The sequence below is a fragment of the Sceloporus occidentalis genome, unplaced genomic scaffold (genome assembly GCF_023333645.1).
Source record: "Sceloporus occidentalis isolate IW3139 unplaced genomic scaffold, rSceOcc1.0.p SCAF_1, whole genome shotgun sequence".
Taxonomy (NCBI): Eukaryota; Metazoa; Chordata; class Lepidosauria; order Squamata; family Phrynosomatidae; genus Sceloporus; species Sceloporus occidentalis.
The window spans coordinates 165,110,203-165,126,382 of record NW_028316981.1 but is presented as its reverse complement, the minus strand read 5'-3'; the positions used below and the strand labels follow the sequence as shown (position 1 = coordinate 165,126,382).

Here is a 16,180-nt window from a genome sequence, read left to right as displayed (position 1 = left end):
TGATTGCCATTGTTGTTCTTGTTGTTCTTGTTACTTTTCTAAGCTCTAATTTTCTTTTTCTACCCTGCTGTCTTCAGCATATACACTGCATTGAATTGAGTTATGGAGTCTCCAGCTATTGTTCCAGCAACCCCTAACTGGTGTAGCCAATGCTGAGAAATGCTGGGGCCTGTGAATTTCCTAGGGTTTTCTTAGGTGAGGAATCCTGAAAGGTGATTTCCCTTACTGTACTGAAGGTAGAGGAAGAAAATTAGAGCTTGGAAAAATTTTGGAGTAAAGCTCCCACAGTTCCCCTTCTAGCTATAGGACTTGTTAACAAAACTGATCCAAGTTTGTTTTGACTCTATCCTTCAAGGACGTAGCCAGGATTTTGGGAAGGGGGGGGGTCAAGACTAAGTGCCACCATTTTGAGAGGCTAAGAGCCCCCCCCAAGACACAAAAAGAGGGTCGAGCGTTTACCCTCGACACCTTGATGGCACCACTTTAACTTCCGTTATGGCTTCGTGCAATGGAATCTTGGGAACTGTAGTTGAGTCATCTGTCAGGTGCCACAACAAACTACAAATCCCAGCATTTCACAACATGGAGCCAAGGGCAGTTAAAGTGGCATCAAACTGGATTATTTTTTCAGTGCAGATGCAAACTGAGTCCTTCCTCTAAAGGTGTTTACATCAGATAAATTCAGCTCGATAAAGCAAAGTGCAGCTGCTCGAGCAATGAGCGGCAGCCACTCTGTTCATGCTCAGAGACACTCTGCTCATGCTTTGAGACACTGTATTCCAACATCTGAGCTGAGCTACGAACCCAGGCTGCATCCACACATTTCATTCCCACTTCCAAGAGGGATTTTTAATTTTGAGACACACACACACACCTTTTAATTCCAAGACCTATCTATCTATCTATCTATCTATCTATCTATCTATCAATCATAATTTTTAATTCCAAGCCATTATAGGTTCCTTTCTTTTTATATTAAACAAACCCCTTTAAGAGAATCCTATTTTGGGAGAAAGGCAGGGTATAAAATCAATCAATAAAAAATTATAGTGCAATAGTCCATCAGTGCATGGCTTACATAATAAGACTTTATACCTTTATACATTTAAAAACTATTAAAATCACAGTAGGCTCAGAGTGCTACAGAATCATGGAATCATAGAGTTAGAAGAGACCCCTAGAAGGGCCATCCAGTCCAACCCCATTCTGCCATGCAGGAACTCCCAGTCAAAGCATCCTCAACAAATTATGTAATGGAAGTGTCCATCTACATTGTAGAAAGATATACTATAGATTAATGCTATGGAAAATCACCACCTTGAGTCTGTATATTGGGAGAAAGGCGGGACATAAGAAAATAACAACAACAACAATATCTGGGTATTGTAGTTTTGTGAGACATTTAGCCTTCTTTGTCAGAGAGCTCTGGTGGCACAACATACTACAAATCGCAGGATTTTCCATAGCATTAAAGCAGTGTCGAACTGGATTATTTCTGCAGTGTGCAGCCTTATTAAACTGCAGTTCCCATCAGTCTATGGTGCTGCTGGATGATGGGGCCTGCAGTCTAGCATTGCCTAGAGCAGGGCCATAGGACTCCACAGCCACGATTCATCATCTTAGATTGATTCCATATATTAATTAATCATAAAAACATAGAGTTAGAAGAGACCCCACGAAGGGCCATCCAGTCCAACCCCATTCTGCCATGCAGGAACTCTCCATCAAAGCATCCCCATTGACATGCTGAAAAAGGGCCAGCTAACTGTATTTTATTCTATTTGTCTTTTAAAAAGAGAAAAAACAAGGCTGGAAGGAAGCCTCTTGCCTTTTTGCATCACAGACCCACCTCTTTTTTTGTTGTTGCAAAAATCCAGAAATGACTGTTTTTGAAAACATGAGTCCATTCTCAGGAGAAATGTCCAGAGTAGAGTCTGAGTCTCCTTTCTCTGGACTTCCAAAACCCCAAACTGACCCTGAGAGCATCTGGTCTGACCCCCAACTCAAGGAAACTTGGAAATCCTGAAGGTTTAGATCAATTACTGAATTATTGAATTATACAAGGAATAGTGGTCTCAGGGTTTTGCTGAAGCTCAGTATGCAGAAGCACAACATTATTTTAAAAATATTGTGCATTAAATTACCTTCAGTCTATGTCTATGAGATGCATATGAAACATACATGGATCCCATCTCCCAGTATATACCATTAGACATACTGTATATAAATATACCAAAATCTGAAAAACTCCAAAATCCAAAATACATCTAATCCTCAGCATTTTGGGTAAGGGATATTATTATTATTATTATTATTATTATTATTATTCTATATTGTACATGGATATAACAGCTAAAAGTTAGAAGTCACCTTTTCTTTCTTTTATATTTCCTTTTAGAAGCTTCCTTCCTTCCTTTTTTCTTTCTAGCGAAAGGAGTCACAGGGACTCCCTCTCTCTCTCTCTCTCTCTCTCTGAGCTTGCAACTGGAGTTCAAGCTCCTTCCTCCTCCCTCCTCCCTCCCCCCTCCATTAAAGCCACGGAGCAGAGGGAAAAGGGGAACTTTTGTTTTGTCTTTCCTCTGTTCCCTCGCCGTGGTTTTAATGGAGGGGAGGGGGGAGGAAGGAGCTTGAATGCCCCCAGGGCCTGATGGGGGGGTTCCGACCCCCCAACCCCCCCTGGCTACGTCCTTGCTATCTTCCTCAGAAACTACACCAAGCTACCTCCCCCTCCCTCTCCCCTGTGTGGCAGTTTGTTTTAGCTTGGGAAATTTGAATCCAGTCATTGCTAAAAAAAAAAAAAAAAAAGAATAACAACAAACAATCTCAACACCTCATTGGCAAAGCAGCTTTACCTTCACTAGTGTGTAAAAATCCACACCCTCTTGCATCTTTATGGTTTTATTGCAATGATGCCATAAAGCAAATGAATGGGCTTCAAAAGGAATTTCCCATCCCTTTACTTTATTTGCAAGTGAACCATCTGTAAATTCTCACACTTGGGCAATCAAGTGGCACATTTCTCATCTCGTATAGAAAGCAATTAAAGGGGCCGAGAAATCCACAGTTTGTGTGTTTAGCAAAACCATGATGAGTAATCATTACATCATTAGTTGTGAGTTTGATTCCAGCCAGGGGCTCCAGAATCAACTCAGTCTGGCATCCTTCTGAGAATGAGTACCCAACTTGCTGTGGACAATTAGCTTACACATTGTAAACTGCTTAGAGATTGCTTGGTTCAATATGAAGTGTTATAGAAATGTGGCTGCTATTGCTATAGGGTCATCATGAGTCAGGATCAACTTGAAAACAGCTAACAACAACAAACAGACTTTTATATACACATATGTAAAATTAGCAGTGTAAGACAGAGTAATGTAGTGGTTTGAGTACTGGAATAGGATTTTGGGAAATCAGGATTTGAATCTCCACTCAGCTATGGAAACCCACCAGGTGACTTTGGGCATGTCACACATTGGAAGCCTCAGAAGAAGGCAGTGGCAAGAATCCACTGAAAAAAGTCTTCCTGACAAAATTCTATGAGAGGGTTACCATAAGCCAGAAATGATGAAGACACACAACACAAACAAAAATTAGCATATGCACATACAACCTCAATTCTATGTGCCTTTTGTCCTCTTTTCTGGTGATGCATTTTCTCTTTGGGGGCAGTTCACAACTGGTCGTATTAATTCCCACTCCACTGGGCACTATGGGAATTGTAGCGTAAGCAGCAGAGGGGTGGGGGTACAGCTTCAATGTAAATAGCACTCTCAAACTACTGATACACAAGTTATGGGATATTTGGGGTTCCTCACATGGCAGTTGAGTTGATATTGAAACATTATCAGTTCATTAGTATTGCTGACACACCCTCTGTCTTTTCTTATCAGAAAGATGTTTGGAGGCAGGGACGTAGCCAAGGGGGGGGGTTCTTGGGGTCCGGACCCCCCCTTCCATTATAAAAATGAATGGTGTGTGCTGCTGCACCGCCGCACCCAAGCCCTATTATAATGGTGGCACTTAGTCTAGACCCCCCGCTTCCTAAAATTCTAGCTACATCCCTGTTGGAGGTGAGTTGATTTGGAAGCTGAGATAGAGTGAGAATGCAAGAAGAGGCAGAAGACACATCCAGGATGATTCTGCCTATTGGCTAGGCCACCAATAGATTCCAGAATAATGAGGTACCACTTGCAAAATAATGGGGTGTGTGTGTGTGTGTGTGTGTGTGTGTGGACAGAATTCCTCTTTTCAGCTAAAAATGTCTTAATAATTTCCTTCTCAGATATACATTTATGCCAGTCAATCAACTGAATACATCTCTGTGTAATTATCTCATACAACCCTAACAAAATGGTCTATATAGGGGGGGCAAACTGATATTGGAAGTAATGTCTTACAGGAAATTATGCTGTCTGTAACACAGCAGTTCTTTTGTGAACACACTTCTCTGGGCATTTGTAGGTCCTCCAGCATGATTCTATGATTAATCTATGGCAGATGTTGACCACAAAGTTACACTGGAGTACCTGGACATTCCTATTGGTAAAAAGAATGATTTTTTTTATTTGCAGTTTTTTCACATTCATGGGGGTCCTTCATCCCTAACTCCAGTGAATGTGGAGGGACCACTGTATAACAAGTAACACTGACTTGTTACATCAATACACACACACACACACACACACACACACAATCATTTTGAAAGATTGAAGACCTTGTCATTTCACAATGATTTTGTAAAGTTAAAAAGTAAAATGTCAGTAATGTGTTAGTATTAAAATAGTGAGTAATTAGTAACAGTATACCCTTTTTTAAAATACCCCTTTACTTTTTAAAAATTACATTTCAAACTCTGAGAAAAGCAGAAAAGAGAAATATCTATTTTATGGGCGCAGTCCTGGTGGAATGATAAAACAGCAAGCATCGCAACTTGGAGATGGATATTATAGCTACAGGTGGTAGACAAATGAGCAGAACACCAGTGGTACTTATGGCCACTGGTCTACCAGATACATTTGTTGTTGGTGTGTATTTGTTACCTGATAACCTTTCCAGTAAGCAGAAATGATGGTGGCAGACTGAATCTGGAGTTTCTGTCTCTTCAGCTCCCGTAGAAGCCTACGAGACTGTGGAAGAAGGGAGGGGGTGGATAAGAACCCTGCAGGAGCCCAGAAAAAAGACAAGCAGAGTACAACCAACCACAGTGGGGAAATTCACAGCTTGCACAGAAGTGTGCATTCCCCTTCCCATCTAGAGTGAAATGTTTTGAAGCAGCAAATCAATCAACTGAAGGTTTACGTTAATTAATTAGGAGGGACAATTTTAATCAGCAAGACCAATTTTTCTCTTCCTATAAGGCTGAGAAAGGCACAGCTTTATTATAGCTCTGCTGCCATTTTGGGGAAAAAAAGAAGAAATATTAGGGTTGGCATTTACTACCAACAGTAAGTGGCAGCTTTTGTTTATTAAACTATATTAGCTTCCACATTCCTTGGTATCTCAAAAAGACAAAAATACATATACAATAATATCTAATAATAGTATTTAATAGATAGCATAATAAATATTATCTAATAATAGTATTTAAATGGTTGACAATTAGCTAACTAAACAGTCCTTAATTGGTTGACACACCACATGTTTTTCATGTGGATTGCAGCCATGCCATGCCAGGATGCAGAGATAACAGTTTTTTCCCCATTCATGTAGTGAGCTACATTCACCAAGAGAAGCATGGATTAATGTTTTAGGATGCAATTCTTACTACATATTCATCAGAATTCACCCAGAGGTGTGTGCACATAGGAACAATCAGAGAGTAGATGCCGGGGTAGTGGGGAGGGGAGAGAAAGAGAGAATTTCCACCAGGATCTCTTTAAAAGAGGAGGCCAGGTATGTTCCTATTGTCCCTCACACTAAGATCTGTAAGTGTAGCCAGATCTTGTGCTTTGTCATCACAGATGAGAAGGCAGGAGGGGAGTGGTTTCTGTTTCCCCATTAACTTCAACTGGAGTGCCTTAACTTACAGCAACTCTCTTACCAATGTAATTCAGTGTTTGTTGTGGGGTGAATCTAAAATCTGAGAGTTTAAGATGCCAAATAAACCTGACTCCTCCCACACATTCCATTCTGCTGTGTTTTTGGGTCATTGCAGCAACACAGCAGTATCACTGTTGGGAGTCACACCTGCATAGTATCACGAGTGCAGGGGCCTTGGTATAAATCTGACTATTAAAGCAAGCCCACTGATTCATTGGAACTTAGACATACGTTGGTAGAATTCAGAAACTTAGGAGCTTATCATTCACCAAAAACCCCCAACTTACCCCTTCCTATTTACATCCGATTACAGGATGCAGTTGGGTATTATCGCAGAGAAAATGCTGCCGATTCTGCCGCCCAATTGCATCCCGCCTAAAACTCAACTACAAGCGGCACTCAGCTGACCAATTAGCTAAAGCCGGGAAGCTCCCAACTTTTCAAATTGGCCAGCTGAGCACAACTAGGCAGGATGCAGTCAGGGGGCGGAATTGGCAGCATTTTCCCTGCGATAATACCTGACTGCATCCTATAATTGGCTGTAAATCAGAAGAGGTAAGTTGGGGGGGGGGGTGTTGGTGAATGATAAGCTCCATAGCTGTGTTAGCCTGGAATATCAGTATGCAAAAGGAATCTTGTAGCACCTATGAAACTAACAGCTATAGCATAAGTTTTCGAAGCTGTAGCAAGATACATCTGAGAAAGTGGACCACATCTGTTAAAGTTTATGCTACCACGTATTTTCCACAGTTAGTTTCAAAGGTGCTACAACAGCCCTTTGTACATTCATACACATGTTGATTCACTACTTTCCCATTTATTCAGTGGGTTAATTCTAGTTACTTTTGTCACAATCCCAAGACTCTCCACACTGCACAACTGAGTTACATGAGTTTACTGTAGGATTCGAAGTGACTCGCCTCCCTCAATTGGATTTTCTGCCCAGAAAATTAAGCCCTCTATACTTTTTTGTATTTCACTTCTGATCACTAGCAGTCAGTGCAGTGTCTCTTCCCCATATAATACACAGAAGAGGGAGCAACCTTGCAAAAGAACAATGATTTCCTTTACTAACTCATTACTGACACCAAAGAAGACATCCAGGCCACAAATAGTTCCGCCCAGAAAAACTGCAACCTTTGACACACTTGTGCAGCATAAACACATGTATTCCAAGGTTTAAAAATCATAAGGAGTCGAAATCTAAGCAACAATGTGTAAACATATCAATTCATCTTTCTCTGGCTGTTTAGTATCTTAGCCTCTGTTAGCAACTCTTACTCTGATTGTAAAAAAAAAAAAAAAAAAACCAACTCAAGACATGTTTGTTTTTGAGCCACATGTGGTTTGTACTGACCAGCAGTAAGCCTGAAGGGTTTCCAGGTCCACATAACTCACCTTCCAGCCTCTGACATAGGCCTGGATAAGAAGAGCTGATGTTTTCATCTTTCCATATTTCTTCTTTTGCTGCAAAACAAAATATTCTCCTTAGCAGACAGACAGACCACACAGGCAAGCAGGACCTCACTGAATCAGCATTAAGGAGCAGATGCAGCTGTGAGATGAATGGCATGATTTGCAGTTAGTGCAAAAGAGAATTAGCCTCCTGCACTTATAACTAGGGTTCCCAGATCTCAAGATCTGGCTTCTCTTCCCTGATTCTTAGATTTAAAAAGCTCCCACTAATCAATGAAGGCCTTCCAAATTCACAGAAGAGGTCACTAATATGGGTAATCTGGACAGTTTACCTTGGTTCTATACTGGTTTAACTGGCACAGCTTCCCCAGAAGAATTTTGGGTATTGCAGTTTGTCAGGAATGCTAGGTTTCCTCTGATAGAAATTACTAGTTTTTCTCCCAGAACTATATTTTCCAGAGTTCCGTGAGAAGCAGAACCGTTTAGTAACCAATGGATCAGTTTAAGTATGTTTTGAAGAACAGCAAATAGTAGTGGGATGCATAGAATTGTTAAAAAATGTAGATCAGATTGATTTGCACAGATTCAGGAGGTGTCAGAACCTGATCTCTGTTAAAGTAGATCAAATTTCAATCTGAACACTCCAGAAGATTTGTTAGCAATTTTGATTCAGATGAACACAGTGGCAAGGCAGTGTAAAAATTGATATATTTCTCCCTCAGGATTTCCTTATAAGGAAAACACCAGGAATGACAAAGGAGTAAAGTGGGTGCTGTATTGTGATTAGCAGCTTCAAGTTCTAGTAACAGTCTATGGTTTTAGTAGTTAAATAATTTTGCTAATGGTTTTACTAGGGCTCTCCAAATCCAGCATGTAAGTAATATGGTTGATCCAGTAGTTGATTCAGTGTCCTATGCTCTTTACTGGCTCCCTCTCCCAAGAACAAGAAAATATACAGCTAGGAGACTGCAGTAGAGGTTACTTGCTTGGATGTTCAAATCCTTTTGCCTCTGCCATTGTTTTACTGCATCTATCACTCACCCCCATTTCCTTTCTACTTTCTGTGACTTCTTATGCCAACTATAAGAAAACAGTCCCAAGCTGGTTTTCACTCATCATAACTCTCTACCACTCACATCTATCCTTCTGAAACTGTGAAGTGCAAGTACCTTGATCAGACACTTGTTAACTTTTCATTTACAGGTTGAATCTCCCTTATCTGGAATTCTAAAATCTGAAATACTCCAAAATCCAAAATTATAGAATCATAGAATCGTAGAGTTGGAAGAGACCGCAAGGGCCATCCAGTCCAACCCCATTCTGTCATGCAGGAAATCACAATCAAAGCATCCCCAACAGATGGCCATCCAACCTCTGTTTGAAGACTTCTAAGGAAGGAGACTCCACTACACTCTGAGGGAGTTTGTTCCACTGTCGAACAGCCCTGACTGTCAGGAAGTTCCTCCTAATGTTGAGGTGGTCCACATAGGTGGTTGACAGACTGGCACATTTGCTTTATGATGGCTCTGTGTACACAACTTTGTTCCATGTGCAAAATTACTTTAAAAATTGTGTATAAAATTACCTTCAGGCTATGTGTATACAAAATGTGCATAATTTCATATTTAGACTTTAGATATCTCCAAGATATCTCATTATGTATATGAAGATATTCCAAAAGTCCCAAACACGTATGGTCCCAAGCATTTCAGATAAGGGAGATTCAACCTGTACACTTTTCGTACAAAATTGCAAACAAAGAAACAAAAAACCCATCAACAGCAACCATGGAGTATAAGGGAAAGCAAATCACTCCCACCACCAAATTTTATGGTTAGCAAATGCATACCTTGAGAATGAAAGGGGCAAATCATAAGGGGTGCATAAGCCACCCAAGTACTCTATAGCCAATAGTGAGCCCTGTTTTTCTCATAGATGTGTCTTAGACAAAGATTTTAAACTATCCCACACTGACTATTTCTGTAACATCCATAAATAAAAAGAGGCTCTGCAAGTCTAAAACCAATAATCAAACATTGGTTTATATCTGCATCTTACTGTGTGGCCCCGGAACCAGGCAGAGATAACTATTTGGCTTTTGCGCATCTGTTGATAGTGTCTTCGGCATTTCCATGCTCGGAAAGTAGCTTGGATGAGGGCAGCCAGCTCCTGCACTCGTTGTCGTCGTTTGCTCTCCAGTTCAAAAAGCTGCAAGGGCAAGGTTGAAAAGCCAGCAATATGGGTCAAATCCAAGCAGGTAGGAAATTCTCTCTGGTCCAGTTTCACTTTATAGTTGATATTTCTTAAAAATTCTACTGAATAGGTTAAACCTATTGCCATAGTCCTTGGAGATTTCTTATGTTCAAGCTGCCACAGCAAAGATAGATTACAATATATAACATCATGGACTACAAAACTTCAGTGCCTACCCCACATAATCAGTTTATTTTCTGCAACCACTCCTGTTTCCCTAACAGGCATCTGGGTCACAAATAGTGTGTGAAACTGAGAATCAAATGTGTTAATTAGTTTCTCCTGTGAAAACTGTCAGAGTACATCACATTGTTGTTAACTAAAAGTTTTCAGTTATTCACAGAGAAAGACAGCATGGTTGTGCGATCTGGGAGAAATTCATGTTTTCCATCCCAGGGGGTTTGACCTATTCCACTGAGAACATAGGATTCTAGTGGTGAACCATCATGAGCTGAACCATTTTTACTTTTATTTAGAACCATACACTAGGAGTGTGGGAAGAATAGGGTTTGGCAGACTTTTTATGTGGTTTTCTACTGGTCTGTGCTTCCTGGAGTTAATGTAAACGAGACCTATGAGAAGTACAGATAGAAAAATACCCAGAAGTCTATTGTGTGAAAGACACAGCACAAACATATTTTAGTCAATGAGGAGAATGCATGCAAGCAAGGTGTGCAGTTTGGAAAAGGATATGTTGCATACCTGTAGTTATAGTTCATCAAGTGGTCATCTATGAACTCACACAATAGGGTATTCTATACCTGCGCAAAGCATCTTCAGAACCTTGTAGAACAGATATACAAGCTTTTGGGCTGTAGTTCCGGCCACCCTCAGCTCTATCCCTCTTTGTTCCCACACGTTTCCCTTAGTTCCCAAACCAAGATGCAGGACACATAAGGAGAAGAGGATGGGCAGGTTTGTGAAAAAAAATACAGCTACAGTCATGCAACCTGTCCTTCTTCTTTATGGTCTCTGTGACTCACACACTGGGGAGGCCAGCTCCCCAGTTACAAGGGAACGGGAGTGTCAAGCCAGACAAACCAAGTTTAATATTGGCCAGAAGCTTTATTAACTACAATGAAACAACAAATGCTTACATTAAAATTCAGTAATTCACTTCAAAATGGAAAGCGATGCTGCCTTTCCAAAGACTGCGTCAGTCCTGAAGCAGACACCCAGCCTGTAGTGTGAAATAAAAGTAAATTGCTCCAATCATACAGGAGCCCTGCAAACATCATTGAGTGGATTGCCATTCGGAAATGCAGATGAGGCAGCTACCACTCTAGTAGGATGTGCTTGAATTTGAGTGGGTGGTTCTTTCCTGATCAGTTTGTATGCAAGATGGATTGCAGAGATCACCTATTTCAAAAAATATTGTGTCAAAACCAGCTGACTGAGTTTTAAAATTGATTACCATGCAAAAAGTATCATACTCTTCCTCAAATTTGATATTCAGTTGATATAGAAAGCAAGGGCATTTCAAACATCTAAAGAATGTAGAGCCCACTCAAAGCAGGGTTTTGCATGAATGTGGGCAGAACAATGTCTTGGTTCAAATGAAATAGCGATACCACCTTAGGAAGGAAGGAGATAGAGGGATGGAGAATGACCTTGTCTCTGTGAAAATGCAAATAGGGTGGATCAACATGCAGTATCCACAACCCACTAACTCTTTGAGCTGAAGTTATCACTATCAGGAAGACAGTCTTCCAGGTGAGCAGGTGAATATCACAAGAGCTCATCAGCACAAACAGTTTCCTGCATAGTTGAGACAAGACAAGTTCAAGGTTGGTCACAATACTGGAGGGTGCTATTCTTGTATCCATTCCAAAAAAAAATTGTACCAAAAAGAGGGAAAACCCTCAAGTTGTCAATGAAATTAAATAGAGAACAAATAATGTTTGATGATAGAGCCCAGAGTCTGAGAGAGAAAGAAGGAATTAGAGGATTTGTCAAGTCCAGACCTGAGATGAAGGAAGTCCTTTGGATGACAGAAAAGCCACAAAATTGGTCCACTTGTACAGATAAGATTGATTTTTTTTTGTGGAAGGCTTATAACAGCCCCTACAACAAGCCATATAGTATCAGGTAACTCAGTCAGTCTTGGATCCTCCATGCCATTAGGCATAAGGTCTCTACATCTGGGTGTTGAACCTGACCCTCATGGATTGTGAGACAGTTGGGATGGAGAGGCAGGTTAATGTACATTCTTCAGGCTAGATAAAGAAAAGTGTGAATCAAAGTTGTTTGGGCCACCACAGCATGATCAGAATGCCATTCATCCTGTCCACCTGCAGTTTCAACATGACCCTGGTGATTAACAGAGATAGAGGAAAGGCATAAATCAATGATCTGTTCCATTTGGCAAGGAACATGTTGCCCTGAGAACCCCTCTCTCAAGTCCTGGATTAAAATTAGTTGCACTGTATACTCAATGGAGTTGTGAAGAGGTCAACTACCAAAGTCCCTCATTGATGAAAGAGATGTCAAACCACAAGAGGGTAGAGCATCTATCTACTCACAAACTGGATGACAATCTGGATGACCAACATGAATTGGATGTCCTGCTTAGTTTGTCAGCTCAAATGTTTTCTTCTCCAGGAAGGTGAATTGCCTTCCTGTCAGAAATCTTCAATAAATCTTCCTGTTAACACAGCAGTTCCAAATTAGGGTTGTCAACTGAAACCAGGCCTACAACTTCATTCTCCCCTTCTTGTTTAGGTAAAACGTTAACTCAAATGCTCATAAAGCTTCTCTAACTGCTAACATTTCAAGCACATTGATGAGGAAAGAGGCTTCGCCACTCCACTTCTACACTTCTGTTCCACATCTGTTTGCATGAGTGCTCCAACCTCTTAGGGATGTCTCTGAGGTGACAGCTACTTAAGGTTGATTTGGAAGGAAGGGCATAGCTACTCAAATGTTGGCCAGATCAAGTCACCACTCCAAAGAACACTGAACATATCTTGGCTTCATGAGTATAATGAATGGTGGATCCTGAAGAGCATCAAAGACATTCAGGAACCAAGACTGAAGTGGCCAGAACTAAAGATGAGCAAAGGGTCTGAAAAGGTTTCCTCTCACTGTGAAAGAGAATTAATCATGGTGTGATGGCTAAATGCCAATATGGAAGTACACATCTTTGAGATTGAGAGTGGTGAACCTGTCCCTTTTTTTGCAACAAGGGAAAGACAGACAATAAAGTCACTATCCTGAAATTTTTGTGGATTATACAGTAATTTAATTCTCTGTAATCTAAGATAGGATAGAAGCTTCCATTCTTTTTGTTGACAATAAAGTATTGGGAGAAAAACATCTGAGTATCAACATGGCAGGGACAGGTTTGATGCACCTTTGTACAGCAAGGATCTAACTTCTTTGAGGAGAAAGTCTGAAGGGGGAGTATTGCGGATTACCCCTGCTGGAGGGTATTCTTCAAATTGGATGATGGACACCTTCTTTACAATGTCTAACACCCACCTGGCATGATGGAAATAGGCCAGTCTTTTGGCAAAGGTAATGGGCAGGCTGGAAGGAAGCTTGTATATCTGTTCTAGAAGGTTTCAAAGATGCTCTATGCAGGCACAGAACATCCTAGTGTAGGAGTCACAGAAACTACAAAGAAGAACAAGCACAAATGTGTACACAAATTCTAAAAATATGCCCCCGAAATGGATAAATTTTGTTCCTTCCCTGTCCACAGCCAATATAGTCTGTGCTAATATTCATTCCTTTTTATTAGCTTCTATTCATGGCCCAGGTTCTTGTTACTGTGGTCAAGACCTATTCCATCATTTTCAAATTGTTGCTAGTATCTCCTTTCTGTAACTCAATTCTGGTTGGGCAACTGTGAGATGCTAGTGAGTGGCATAAGCCCCACTAGGAGAGGACAGCACCCCACACTGCACCCTCCCATGAACACACACACACACACACACACACACACACAATTTTTTGACCTCAAATGACCTATAGAAGACATGGAGGGCATTTTCACCAAGATTTTGCCCCCCTTGGGGCATTTCAGGCCCAGTAAAATTCCCTTTTTAACAATGAGAAATGACCAGAATTTATTTCCTATTCACCTCCTGATTTTAAAAAGATTGCTGGGATAAAGGTCTGTTAGATAAAGAAAGGAATTTCTGGTAGTACCAAAATCATTTGTTTAAAATAGTTACCGGTAATACTTGCAGTTGATGTAATACTTACAAAATATAATTTGGGCACACATAAAATTATCATTATTTACTGTTAAGACTACATGTAAAGATTATAATACTTCTTATTGCAAAAAAGGGTGGAGGGTGGAAGACATAAATATAGGCACAGTCTGAATGTTTTATAGGAGTAGCTTCTGCCTCATTCCAATTGCTACTTACAACCAGATGGGCAAAATTCTGAAACCAATATATTTTCTCTTCTTCATTCTTGGAGAGCTGGTAGCCAAAGCACTCTTGGTTACTGGTAGCCAAGGCACTCTTGGCACTTTTGTCTTGGTTCCTCATCCCCACCAGCCCACACCATCAGCTTACTGTGCTTGGTGTTCGGATGAAGATCTTTTTGTGTCCATATGCCAGCTCCTTGGGGTTGATGGCCAAACTGCTCAAAAGGGTGTGAACACCATCCCTGCACCAGGAAGAGAATGATGGAAAAGCGATAAGAAATTATCTATTCTCGTTATTACCAGTGCAGTCAGTGCTGGGCTTACTCTTAATTGTTTTGGAGGGCAACTGGACTGGGGCTCATCTGTGGGCTGAAAGTAAGCCAACACTGTGGTTCTCCACCACAAAATGGGCTTCACAGTTGGCTTTTCAACTGTATGGGTATTCAGAATGTGAACCTATTCAGAATGTGAATAGGAGAAACTATATACACTGTGGAAGGATGCCTTGGGTCCCAAATGGGAGAAAGGAAGGGTATAATAAAATTAAATAAAGTGCTTGTTTTAATATACCTCATTTAATATATATAATATATAATGTTGTTAACTACCATCGACTTAGACTTATGGTGACTCCATGAATGAGAGACCTCCAAAGTCACCCTGTCCTCAACAGCCTTAGCCTTGCAGACTCAGAGCCATGCTTTCCTTTACTAAGTCGATCTACCTGTAATGTGTTCCTCCTCTTTTCCTACTGCCTTCTACATTGCTAGGTATTATTGTATTTTCTAAGGACACTGATATGGCCAAAGTATGACTGTCTCAGTTTAGTTATCTTGGCTTCTAGTGAGAGTTCAGGTTTGATTTGCTCAAGAAGTGGGGGAAGGTGGGATGGGTGTGTGTGTGCTCCTCTTCCCCCCTCACATGCTCACACCCTTCTTGGCTGCTCCCTCCCAGTTTCTGAGCTCATCACCCCCAGGGTATCAAACTTATTCTGTCCTACGCAGAGGAAAGGTCAGAAAATGACCATAAGGCCTAGGTAAGGTAGAGTCATGCTGAAAAAAATGTCTGCCTTGAAAAAGAAAATATCATATGCTTTTAAAGAGTTCAAATTAAGTCCAACTCATACAAGACATCCTGAGGCATGTCCTTAAACATTTGATGTTTTCTGTTGATAAGGATACCAGCTAAAACTCCAGTGTGATATTACAGTGCAACATGCAGAGTTTGTAAATAGTGCTTGCTCATACATTTATATGACTATCATAGCCTTTTGGTGATCCATTACATACTTTCCAACTGTCCTGATTTGGCAGAGATAGTTCTGTTTCTGCTGTCCCACATTTTTCAGCTGCTTTTAAAATGTCCCATTTTCTCTCCTCCTCCTCCCTGCTGTAAAGTGAGTTCAAAGTGAAAAAGAACTTTGCACTGAATTAACTCAGTGGGGAGAGAGGAGAGGAAGAATATTGCCCTTCCCAATAAACTCCTAGTTGGTGTGTTTTTCCTTGTTAATAACTTTGCTATCTTGACCACACTCTGATGTTGCCTGGCTACAAGCATCCTAGTTTTCATTTGTGAAATGTTGGAGGGTATGCCAGCCATTGCTGTCACTCCATATTTTGTAAAAATTCATTATAAGAATGGTTTAATTGCCTGTTTAGGATGGACCCTGGGCTATCAGGAAAGAGTCCAATTGGCACTGCTTCATTAAATAAACCTCTTGAGCCCTCAAGGAATGATTTCCACTCTACACTAACCTTGCACCTCCTTTCCACTGTGGCCAGGTCTCCTTGCACAGCATCCCGTAGCGCTCCAGACATGGTTCATAGGCCTGCCGGTAGGCATACCCAGCCCGACGAACACGCACGTTCTCCAACAGTCCAAGGTAGCGTATCTGTGCCTGAACCAATGCATATGTGAAAACAGCAGGCTTCTGGATGTCATTGGGCCTGATGCACCTGGTATAAAGGGGAATATAAGAATAGCTGCATAGAGTACGTTTGCTAGTCTCCCATGGCCCTTCTAGCAGACGGACCTAGGGTGATACATTTCAAATACAGCCAAGATCTATCCCAAGCTCCTCACACATAT

At 41.0% G+C, this 16,180-nt stretch overlaps 1 protein-coding gene across 2 annotated transcripts in view; it reads right to left on the bottom strand.

The window, feature by feature from the left end:
- The window catches only part of LOC149322647 (unconventional myosin-Ia-like), a 76,242-nt gene that overhangs the window by 17,242 nt on the left and 42,820 nt on the right, over positions 1 to 16,180 (bottom strand). The window contains exons 17-21 of one of the 2 annotated variants that reach the window (XM_089480937.1): positions 15,847 to 16,047; positions 14,241 to 14,334; positions 9,514 to 9,663; positions 7,438 to 7,506; positions 5,040 to 5,126 (exon numbers count right to left, since the gene is read on the bottom strand). In XM_089480937.1, coding sequence (XP_089337063.1) covers positions 5,040 to 5,126; positions 7,438 to 7,506; positions 9,514 to 9,663; positions 14,241 to 14,334; positions 15,847 to 16,047 — 601 coding nt within the window. The remainder of the gene's footprint in view (positions 1 to 5,039; positions 5,127 to 7,437; positions 7,507 to 9,513; positions 9,664 to 14,240; positions 14,335 to 15,846; positions 16,048 to 16,180) is intronic. The other variant, XM_089480943.1, reaches the window with a different exon arrangement.